Below are 12,500 nucleotides of genomic sequence, written 5' to 3'. Positions count from 1 at the left end.
ATTCTTTTATTCTACTTTTTCTATCTGGTTTCTCTGTTTTTTAACTACTGTCTGTTGTTGTTGTAATTTATTTCTGATTTTGTTTTTATTGTGTTTTTTATATTAAGCTGTAGTGTAAAGCACCCTGTGCATTCGTGCTGTGAAGGGTGCTATATAAATAAAAGTCATTCATTCATTCATTCATTCATACATTTGCCATCACTGTAACTCAGATAGTGAATGAGTGTAGCCTAGTTGTGTTGGCTATTATTGTTAGTCATATTTATTTTGTTCTTATTTTGTTATATAGGATGGCCTAACGATGTCTTTCCTGTTCATGTTCATGTTAAGATGCATTAAGTTATGTATTTGTCAACTTGTCAATGCAATTCACCTTTCAAATTTAGTTCTTCCCTCTTGCCTTCTTTTTAAGATTTTTCCCATTAAAACACATAGTGACAACCAACCCCATAGTGTGTGACAAGCATCCCCGTGATGGTCCAGGTGCTATATAGATCGATTTATTATTATTATTTATTATTATTATATTGTAAAAAATGTATGCATTGAAATGTCTGTAAGTCTCGACGACATTGAAAATGAGGGTGACCTCAATTGTCCTTTTTGAGAATTAATACAGGTTTGAATGAATGAATGACGCCCGAATGATCTTATCTTATCTTATCTTAACTTAATTGCTACACAGGGCAAATGGAGCAAAAGCAAAGTATCATGGACGCTTGGCCTAAACAACGACAACAAGTCAAGTGGCTCAGAGGTGAAAGGCAAAGGTTCAATAACACAGAATTCGTTCCATAAAATGGTATTTTCTCACGGGCTCATGAAATAAACATAAATGTTTATGTTATGTTATGTTTATAAATGCAGTGTATTCATGTCCTCAGACACCAGATTTCTCTGCCTGAGGGCACCAACTAAATGGAGCTGTTAGAGGGAGCAACGTAATCAGTTTTGTAGTCAGACTCTTTGCTTGGCGTGGTGATTTAACTTTTAACTCATTTATATTTTTCTAATTTAAATTAGCCAGTAGGCTACTCGTTCTACAGTTCAACTGTTTACTTTGCTCTCAATCACTCTCTCTCTCTGTCTCTCTCTCTCTCTCTCTCTCTCTCTCTCTCTCTCTCTCTCTCTCTCTCTGCTACTCCCTCTCTCTCTCTCTCTCTGCTTCTCTCTCTCTGCTTCTCTCTCTCTCTGAGAGAGAGAGAGAGAGAGATATATAATTAATCGAAAATTTATCGAATCTAATCGAATCTAATCGAATCGTGAAAGAAGAGATTTCATGATGCATTGAATCGTTGCCTGAAGAATCGTAATCGAATCGAATCGTTGTGAGGTTGAATCGTTATACCCCTAATGCTTTTACACAATTGGTTTATAATGAAACAATTGTTACCCTTAACAAGTGTGAAGGGAAAGCTATAGTTTAGATTGCTGTTGGCTAACTAACACATTTTTAGATGGTTGTTAGCCTTGATACTAGCAAGACATTCCAGTTGGGGTTGGTCGTCACATTGTAACAAGCTTGAAATAATAAACAAACCTGTTCAGCTATAAAGAATGAGAGTACTGGAACAGTGTTAAATTCAAAGTGTTGTATTAACCAAAAAGAGGATCAAAATAAATGGGGCACCCCATAGCAACGTATGGTACAACAAAAATCATCTCAAACCAATAAGAACGGTCCTGTCAGCTTTACAGTCCATTAGCCCCAACATAAATGTTACCATGTATAATGTACCGTGTATAATCTTACCCTGTATGTTTACCATGTACAATGTTACCATATATAATGTACCGTGTATAATGTTACCACGTATAATGTACCGTGTATAATGTTACCATGTGTGTTACCATGTATGTTTACCATGTACAATGTTACCATATATAATGTACCGTGTATAATGTTACCATGTGTGTTACCATGTATGTTTACCATGTACAATGTTACCATATATAATGTACCGTGTATAATGTTACCATGTGTGTTACCATGTATGTTTACCATGTACAATGTTACCATATATAATGTACCGTGTATAATGTTACCATGTGTGTTACCATGTATGTTTACCATGTACAATGTTACCATATATAATGTACCATGTATAATGTTACCATGTGTGTTACCATGTATGTTTACCATGTACAATGTTACCATGTATAATGTACCGTGTATAATGTTACCATGTATAATGTTACTATGTCTAATGTTACCATGTATAATGTACCATGTCTAATGTAACCATGTATAATGTTCAGGCCTACCAGACCATGCAGCCTGCATGGTAGAGCTAGTAGTTTCCAGCAACACTCCAACCTTTGAGTGTCCAAAAGGTGATAAGTCCTGGGTTGATCCACATCTTAATAAGAACAGTCCTGTCAGCTTTACAGTCCATTAGCACCACTGCAGCTGAACTGTCCTTGGTTAATGGAGAATATTTTAGGAGGCCTGGAAAAATCCCTCCTTCCTCTCACAATAGCAGTAGCAAACAAAACTCCATGAGGCCATGATTCCAATCCAAGATGGCCCCCTTATGGTTAGGACAGCCCCTAACCACACCCATACCTGGAATCTTAAAGGTCAAGTGACCCAAATATGCTGACATTGGCATATCCTAACATATTGGGTCTGCCTGGGTAGGCGGGCCTGCGCTGCTGTGGCTGCATGTCTCCCTCTGGGGCGCTCTCTGCCCCCTCGCGGCTGCTCTTCTCGCGGCCTTCACGACTTCCGCTACTCGGCGGCTCGCCCTCGCAATCGCTCTGGTAGTTATCTGGGTATTCTCCATTGCGGGGTGGGCCCCTCCTGCGGGGGTAGCGCCTGTAGCGGTTCCGGTCAGCGGCGTACTTGCTCCCCTGGACTGGAACGCCTGCTGAGCCGGTGACGTTGGCCGCCTCTGCTCCCTTCTCCCCTTCAACCACATCAAACTCCACAGTGTCTCCATCTCCAACACTGCGAAGGTATTTCCTTGGGTTGTTCTTTTTTATGGCCGTCTGGTGTACAAACATGTCCTCTTTCGTGTCATTCCTGTTGATAAAACCATATCCATTTTTGACGTTGAACCACTTGACTGTCCCCAAGACTCTTGTTGCGATGACCTTCTTATCCGCCGCGGAAGCTTCGGCGGCCGGGCTGGACGGGCTCTCTGCGTCGTCAGCGGGCTGCGGTGGTTGTTGCGTTTCGGCGGCTTCGCTGCTCATGGTTACAGCAGATTCGTGCTCATTATGCAAATGTTCAAAGGAAGACTCAAACTGGATCAGCTCACCTGGCTGCCACTGTGGAGGGTCTGGCCCAGGCAGTAGAGGACTTACTCCAGGCAGCAGTAGAGTATTTACTACAGGCAGTAGAGGCAAGGGCAAGGGTCTAGGCATGAAAGGCAGGGAACCTTGCTCCTCAGTTCCCATTTCAATACCACCATGTTCAGAATGTTCTGAAAAGTGAACAGATGGTGCATCATCCCGTACAGGAGTGCTAGCCCTCCTGATGGGGTTTTGTAGTTGAGCATTAAGCTGTTTGTCTCGTCTTTTCAAACACTCCACCAATGACTGTTGGAGTTTATTAATATCGCTATGAAAAGTCTGTCGTAGTCGTTGACATTCACGGTCAATGTAATGCCTGAGAATGTCATCTTGTCTAGTTGTATTTATATGGAAAGCCTGGATCTCTCTTTCCACAGCACTCAAACGTGACTGAAGCTGTATAATGTCAGTAGCCTCAGCCAGTTCTCCCTCTCCCTGGTCTGAGGAAACCTCTTCTCCAACAATACTCCCTTGAATAGGAGAAAGCATAGATGTAGCCATGGTATAGCAACCCCAAACTACCAAAACAAAACAAAAGCTCTTAACAACAACATAGAGAATATTTTACACTGTTTGTTACAAAGGGTCAGATTAAACCGAATATATGTATTTATTGATTGATATATATTGTATACTATTTGTATATCATCTGATATCCCTTGTGTATTCTTTGTACATATACAAGGAATATCCCTTTAACCTAGTACAGACCATAATATTTCGTTCTCCTATTGGAAGCGATCCCCTAGGCGCCAACGGCCATACCCCCAATGCCGAGTTCAAAGTCACCGCGAAGACATGTCTGAACATGCCCGGCTCTGCGGCAGAATACGAGACAGGAATAAGGCTGGTACTAGTTTGTTCACCTAACATATAAATATGGCGCAGGTGAATACAGAAGTAGTTCGAGTTACCCAAGTGAAGCCTCACCCACGATACAACGTGCGGTGAAGTAGGGCCCGTTTGGCCCCAAATAGAGCATTGAGACCAGTAGTCTTGTCTTATCCTAATACGTTCGTTCAACGTATCGTTCGCTCCTTACTAGTAAAGCCTTCATCACGAGTCAACGACCAAGTGAAGTGAGCAACCGTGCATCTAAATAGAGCACTTATAGCCGCGTGCGAATAGGATAGTAAAGTGTCAGAGCTTAGTGGAATAATGTCAAGTTCAACCTAGTTAATGTGAAGTACCGCGCACCGGAGAATCTACACCGGTGAATGCAGAGCCCCTTTCCAGCTGGATTATTATTATTATTGCTTTGGTCCTGTGGATATTGGAGCGGAGAAGAATCGTCTACACCCCACTACTGTGTGGGATTTACCCGTGACGTGAGGAACATCACTCGAGCCCGTCTCTTGGAGAGGCTGGCCGGCTTTCACCTATGCTGCACGCATACTTGGATTACAGCTGCTGCTTTTCGTCTGCTGATCCAGGGAGTAATATACCGCCTCCCATAGCAGGAGCTTATTGAGTCCCCGTTGATCCAGACTTTGCATTCGAACATTTCCTCCCCCTGCTGGCTTACAACCGGTGGGAACCCCCTACCAGTATCTCCCGCTGCCTCCCCAGGGTACCATAGATATAATTCCTAAGATTCAGGTTGTATTATTATCTCCTGCGTAATATGAGAATGGACATACGTTATTGATTTGCCTACGCACATTCCTTTGCCTTATAAGCGCATCCAAAGTAAAGTATATTATGTACTATCATTGCTGCTAATAAATATTCTTAACCCAGTTTTGTGTGGAACCGTGTCATTGTGGAGGTGTTCTCATCATATACCTGTGTACTGTATGGCCAGTAGTAATGTACATAAGACAGTAGTGGTTTAATGATACCATACTTATTAATACAGTCAGGGAATTGTACCCCTCAGTTACAATTGGTCCTTCGAGCCCCGGATAAGAATTAGCGTAATATTAATATAATATTAATATTAACATGGCCGATGATGAACACTCCACAAACGGTTCTCCTAAGCTAGATCGCCCGGAGCGCAGACGGCAGCCACCTCTTCACCTAGAGGACTACGTTGTCAGTCCAATACCTAGCTTTAAAAGGAAGTTAAATACGGATAAAGTAACTAAAGCGGATAGTAAAAGTATGCCAAACCCTAACGACCAGGCTACCCCGCCAGTAGAGACCCTAGTGGGTTCTAACGTAACTGACCAAGCTCACGGTGGGGACCAGGAGGGACCCGACATGACTTTACCCCCCGCCAACGTCGACGAGGTAGTCCCCGGAGAGCTCCAGGATACAGAAAGCCCTCCAGGGATGGAACCCGACCCACCACAAGAAGAGACGCGCACCCAGGAGATGGATCTCCTCGGTACGCGACAGGAGAACGGATCTCCAACGAGCACTGCCAGAAGCCGATCACCTCCGCCTGTGTCTTCCCCCAGCGAAGCGGACAAGATGCTGGCGCAGGCACTCATCGCCACCCTGGCAGCCTCCACCGAACGCGATCGACTTCAAGCGCAACAGACGAGCGAGCGCGAACAAGCTGCAGACCAACGAGAGCGCCTTCACGCGCAACTCCAAGCGCAAGCCCTCCGTGAACGCGAACATTCTGCAACCGAGCGAGAGCGCTTCTAGGCGCAACAAAGGAGTGAACATTGAAAGAAGCCGCGCCGATGCGCAGCACGGCGCCGCCAATGCGCAGCGCGATGCTGCCAATGCCCAGCGCGAAGCAGCGCGCGACGCCGCCCATGCCCAGCGCGAGACAGAGCGTGACCGGCTGCAGGCGCAGCTGATGGACAAATTGATCACCATGGCGACACCCCCTCACTCCGCACGGAGCTCCCGGAGATCATCACGACAAGGGTCTAGGGCACATTCCCCTACCCGACCAAGCGACCCGGGACCCCGCCAACAGGAGGATCCTGTCCACGTCTCCGAACCCCCTCCCCGGCCGGTCCATACGAGACCCAGCAACCGGGAAGAACCGGACCACGCCGAGAGACTGAACCGAAGACTCCAGGACCTAGCAGAGGAAGAGGAGGAGGAAGAGGAGGAATGTCAAGCCGACCAGCAGCAACGTACTCTGGACCAGGAGGCCCAGTACAGCCCCGACCAGCAGCAACGTACTCTGGACCAGGAGGTCCAGTACAGCCCAGACGTCAGCCCGAGGCACTGCGCTACAAACCCCCGACTCCACTCACGGGTGAGTTTGACGCACCGCCAGCCCCGAGGAACAGCACCTGGGTACCCGGGCTTCGGTACCCACCAAGTACCAGCCCAAGACGACACGCACGGGGAGACTCGCCTAGGAGGCCTCTCCCCCAACGCTCACCGATGTGCCAGCCATCCATGGCATCGTACCTTGGCACACCGACGTTCCTGGACTTCACACACGAGAACGGAGCACAGTACACAGAGCTACGAATGTGCTTAGAGACAATGATGTCCGATGTACCGGATGAAACGTACAAGTATGCTATCCTACTCAAGCACCTGAAGGTGCCCAGAGCGCACAATATAGCGCTGGCATATTCCAACTCTACTACCCCATACACCGCGGCTCTAGTAGCCCTCGACCAACGTTATGGACGCATATGGGACTACGTGATACAGGAGATAAGAGACATTGACCGTCTCCCCCCAGCCAGAGACAACAGAGCATTGGATGACCTCTCTATCAAGGTACAGTCCCTGGTAGGGATGCTGGGGGCCCAAAAGGAAAAAGGGATATACGAACTGTACGCTAACTCTAATGTAGAGAGAATATTAGAGAAGCTCCCTCCCGCCCGACAAGAGCGTTTTCGGCGGCAGAGAGACCACCGCGACCCCAACGGTCCAGAGGCATCTCTCCTAGACTTGTCTGATTTCCTCGCCAGGGAGATCAGCAGCCTACGACTGGACACGTTCGTATGGAGTGGACCAAGCCCAAGACCAGGACCTCGGGGATCAAATGATAACCGCCGGTCGGTGACCGTTATGCACCAAGCCGAATCAGTACCGCAGCACAAGAACCACAACACCCCCTCGACGAAAGAGGACCAGTGGAAGATTGAGTGCCAGTACTGTGAGGGAGAACATCGGCTGTACCAATGCGACACTTTCGGGAAGCTGACCACGGATGAGGTGAGTCAGTGGATCAAGGACCACCGCCGCTGCTTCCGCTGCGCGCGCAGCCACCTGGCAGCTGAGTGCCGCTTGAAGAAGAAGTGCGGCAGGTGCGGCGGCACCCACTTGGAGGTCCTGCATGACATCAACAGGCGTCCGACGGGACAACAGAGTGGGCCCGTCACGGTAATGTACCAGGCCGAGGCGGTGGCACCAGTACCAAAGATCCACCAGACCGCTCCCTGGTGTCCCGACTGCTACAGCAGACACTGGGAGTCACGGTGCTACTCGCACCATATAGATTCTGTGTCACCACAGACAGGTGACAACCCCCCGGCAAAGGAGGTATGGAAGATCGACTGTACGTACTGCCGCGGAGGACACTGGCTGGACCAGTGCGACGTGTTCCCGGAACTGACCATCGCCGAAATGGAGCAGTGGATTGCGTCTGACCCCCCACAAGCCGGTCACTGCCGATTCTTGTGCGAGGATAACATGAGAAGAATAGCCCGACGAGACAACCGACCAACAGGAGTGCTCCACATTGACCAGCATAGCGGAACCCCCCCGAGTGCTCATCAAAGTGGTCAGAGTGCTCCTGAGCTACGAGGACAAGGTCCTGGACACTTACGCCGTCCTGGACAATGGGTCTGAAAAGACTCTCCTCCTCGCTTCCGCCGCAGCCCAGTTGGGCCTGCGGGGTGCCAAAGGTACCATGACCATACGCACCATCAGAAGGGACCAGAAGACCATAAAAGGTGAAAAGGTCTCCTTCAAGATAGCAGCGGTGGACCAGCCCGAGAAGCAGTATAGTATAACCAACGTCTTCACCAGCCACGACATAGGCCTGTCTCAGTACACCTACCCCATCCCACAGCTGATGGCGAAGTATGTGCACCTACATCAACTACCTATACCGTTTATCGACGGCGCCACACCGACCCTGCTCATCGGCTCCGACCACGCGGACCTCATTCTCCCAATTGAGGCGGCCCACATCGGACCCAAAGGATGCCCAGTCGCGGTTCAGACCCGACTGGGATGGACGCTCCAGGGCCCCCTCTACGGACTTGACAGTCAACCCACGTCTACACGCTGCCTACACACAAAGGCGAGCGACACCGGCCACTCCCTCGTACAGCCCGTTGAGAGGCTATTGACATTAAGCGAGAGGCCTGTGAGAGAACCGTGGGCACCAGAGGGAGTTCGGAACTCCACCCCCCTCAGCTGCGCTTCAGACGTAGCTGACCTCGAACCTAGCACCCCAAGCGACTCCTTGACGGGGCGGCCGGAACCGGCCCCTCCTCAGACGGGGTACAGAGCAAACAAGAGAAACAGACGGAGGAGGAGGAGGCACAGCCAAGCACAGATCAAAGCAGTCTCAGGCCCGCTTCCTCCTAAGCCCCCCTTCATCCCGTCCAGTCGTCATGACCATAGACCAGTCACTACCCCGAGCTGCGTGGCCGGACGGCCGCGTAAGCAAAGTGACCACTGGTGCCGACGGAAGGGTCAGAGCGGCAGAAGTGCTCGTCCAAGGGCGGACATACAACCGACCCGTGGCGAGGCTGATAGAGTTGCCAAGGCTCCCCGACTCGCTTAATGACGACTATGACCCACTGACTTTGTGAACTGCCCTACCCTCACAACGGACATTGAGTAGTGGACAGTGCGGTTAATCTGTCTCTGCTTATCTAATTAGGTGGGACTAATTAGGAGGCGGCTGTTACAAAGGGTCAGATTAAACCGAATATATGTATTTATTGATTGATATATATTGTATACTATTTGTATATCGTCTGATATCCCTTGTGTATTCTTTGTACATATACAAGGAATATCCCTTTAACCTAGTACAGACCATAATATTTCGTTCTCCTATTGGAAGCGATCCCCTAGGCGCCAACGGCCATACCCCCAATGCCGAGTTCAAAGTCACCGCGAAGACATGTCTGAACATGCGCCGGCTCTGCGGCAGAATACGAGACAGGAATAAGGCTGGTACTAGTTTGTTCACCTAACATATAAATATGGCGCAGGTGAATACAGAAGTAGTTCGAGTTACCCAAGTGAAGCCTCACCCACGATACAACGTGCGGTGAAGTAGGGCCCCAAATAGAGCATTGAGACCAGTAGTCTTGTCTTATCCTAATACGTTCGTTCAACGTATCGTTCGCTCCTTACTAGTAAAGCCTTCATCACGAGTCAACGACCAAGTGAAGTGAGCAACCGTGCATCTAAATAGAGCACTTATAGCCGCGTGCGAATAGGATAGTAAAGTGTCAGAGCTTAGTGGAATAACGTCAAGTTCAACCTAGTTAATGTGAAGTACCGCGCACCGGAGAATCTACACCGGTGAATGCAGAGCCCCTTTCCAGCTGGATTATTATTATTATTGTTTTGGTCCTGTGGCTATTGGAGCGGAGAAGAATCGTCTACACCCCACTACTGTGTGGGATTTACCCGTGACGTGAGGAACATCACTCGAGCCCGTCTCTTGGAGAGGCTGGCCGGCTTTCACCTATGCTGCACGCATACTTGGATTACAGCTGCTGCTTTTCGTCTGCTGATCCAGGGAGTAATATACCGCCTCCCATAGCAGGAGCTTATTGAGTCCCCGTTGATCCAGACTTTGCATTCGAACATTTCCTCCCCCTGCTGGCTTACAACCGGTGGGAACCCCCTACCAGTATCTCCCGCTGCCTCCCCAGGGTACCATAGATATAATTCCTAAGATTCAGGTTGTATTATTATCTCCTGCGTAATATGAGAATGGACATACGTTATTGATTTGCCTACGCACATTCCTTTGCCTTATAAGCGCATCCAAAGTAAAGTATATTATGTACTATCATTGCTGCTAATAAATATTCTTAACCCAGTTTTGTGTGGAACCGTGTCATTGTGGAGGTGTTCTCATCATATACCTGTGTACTGTATGGCCAGTAGTAATGTACATAAGACAGTAGTGGTTTAATGATACCATACTTATTAATACAGTCAGGGAATTGTACCCCTCAGTTACACTGTTTGTTTTTTTTCCTTTGTTTTTTTTAATGTCCCTTCGTGGTTGCCATTTCTGTAACAAGCTTGAAATAATAAACAAACCTGTTCAGCTATAAAGAATGAGAGTACTGGAACAGTGTTAAATTCAAAGTGTTGTATTAACCAAAAAGAGGATCAAAATAAATGGGGCACCCCATAGCAACGTCTGGTACAACAAAAATCATTTCAAACCAATAAGAACGGTCCTGTCAGCTTTACAGTCCATTAGCCCCAACATAAATGTTACCATGTATAATGTACCGTGTATAATGTTACCCTGTATGTTTACCATGTACAATGTTACCATATATAATGTACTGTGTATAATGTTACCATGTATGTTACCATGTATGTTTACCATGTATAATGTTACCATGTATAATGTACCGTGTATAATGTTACCATGTATAATGTACCGTGTATAATGTTACCATGTGTGTTACCATGTATGTTTACCATGTACAATGTTACCATATATAATGTACCGTGTATAATGTTACCATGTGTGTTACCATGTATGTTTACCATGTACAATGTTACCATATATTATGTACCGTGTATAATGTTACCATGTGTGTTACCATGTATGTTTACCATGTACAATGTTACCATATATAATGTACCATGTATAATGTTACCATGTGTGTTACCATGTATGTTTACCATGTACAATGTTACCATGTATAATGTACCGTGTATAATGTTACCATGTATAATGTTACTATGTCTAATGTTACCATGTATAATGTACCATGTCTAATGTAACCATGTATAATGTTCAGGCCTACCAGACCATGCAGCCTGCATGGTAGAGCTAGTAGTTTCCAGCAACACTCCAACCTTTGAGTGTCCAAAAGGTGATAAGTCCTGGGTTGATCCACATCTTAATAAGAACAGTCCTGTCAGCTTTACAGTCCATTAGCACCACTGCAGCTGAACTGTCCTTGGTTAATGGAGAATCTTTTAGGAGGCCTGGAAAAATACCTCCTTCCTCTCACAATAGCAGTAGCAAACAAAACTCCATGAGGCCATGATTCCAATCCAAGATGGCCCCCTTATGGTTAGGACAGCCCCTAACCACACCCATACCTGGAATCTTAAAGGTCAAGTGACCCAAATATGCTGACATTGGCATATCCTAACATATTGGGCCCACACTTCATTTATCAACACATTGACATCTTCTTCATAAAGTAACGCATGTTACAGTTGGTTGTAACATGTGACAAGCACATGACAGTGCTTTAATGAGCACAACATGGACCGTTTCTTCACCAACTTGGAGGTGATGGATGAGCTGAGGACAGACCGAGCAGAGCCCAATGCACCCCAGCCCACCTACCAAGCCTAGTACATCCCAGCCTAGACTACCTACCAAGCCTAGTACATCCCAGCCTAGACTACCTACCAAGCCTAGTACATCCCAGCCTAGACTACCTGCCAAGCCTAGTACATCCCAGCCTAGACTACCTACCAAGCCTAGTACATCCCAGCCTAGACCATCTGCCAAGCCTAGTACATCCCAGCCTAGACCACCAAGCCTAGTACATCCCAGCCTAGACTACCTACCAAGCCTAGTACATCCCAGCCTAGACTACCTACCAAGCCTAGTACATCCCAGCCTAGACTACCTACCAAGCCTAGTACATCCCAGCCTAGACCATCTGCCAAGCCTAGTACATCCCAGCCTAGACCACCTGCCAAGCCTAGTACATCCCAGCTGGAAAACTAAATAATAATAATAATAATAACAATAATAATAATAATAATAATAATAATAATAATAATAATAATAATAATAATAATAATAATAATAATAATAATAATAATAATAATAATAATAATAATAATAATAATAATAATAATAATAATAATAATAATAATAATAATAATAATAATAATAATAATAATAATAATAATAATAATAATAATAAATCAAATTTATATAGCGCCTTTCATAGAACCCAATGTCGCTTTACAATCAGGACAAAAAATAGGGCAAGGAAAATAGGGGGGGGGGGAGAGGGGATGAGGGAAAGTAGGGGATAATGGACCTAATTTAATCTAAAACTAACTGATGGAGAAAGCCTTGG

The 12,500-nt window shown here is 46.6% G+C and overlaps 1 protein-coding gene across 1 annotated transcript; it reads right to left on the bottom strand.

The window, feature by feature from the left end:
* Positions 1-2,574: 2,574 nt before the first annotated feature.
* LOC311226441 (Y-box-binding protein 1-like) lies at positions 2,575-3,198 on the bottom strand (the record flags this gene model as incomplete). The annotated part of the gene is made up of 1 exon (XM_084311867.1): positions 2,575-3,198. One exon carries the CDS (start codon positions 3,196-3,198, stop codon positions 2,575-2,577), a length of 624 nt encoding a protein of 207 aa, XP_084167993.1.
* Positions 3,199-12,500: the final 9,302 nt, after the last annotated feature.

This window comes from Notolepis coatsorum, assembly GCF_963971535.1.
Source record: "Notolepis coatsorum genome assembly, chromosome: 1".
Lineage (NCBI taxonomy): Eukaryota > Metazoa > Chordata > Actinopteri > Aulopiformes > Paralepididae > Notolepis > Notolepis coatsorum.
This window is presented reverse-complemented; position numbering and strand designations above follow the sequence as displayed.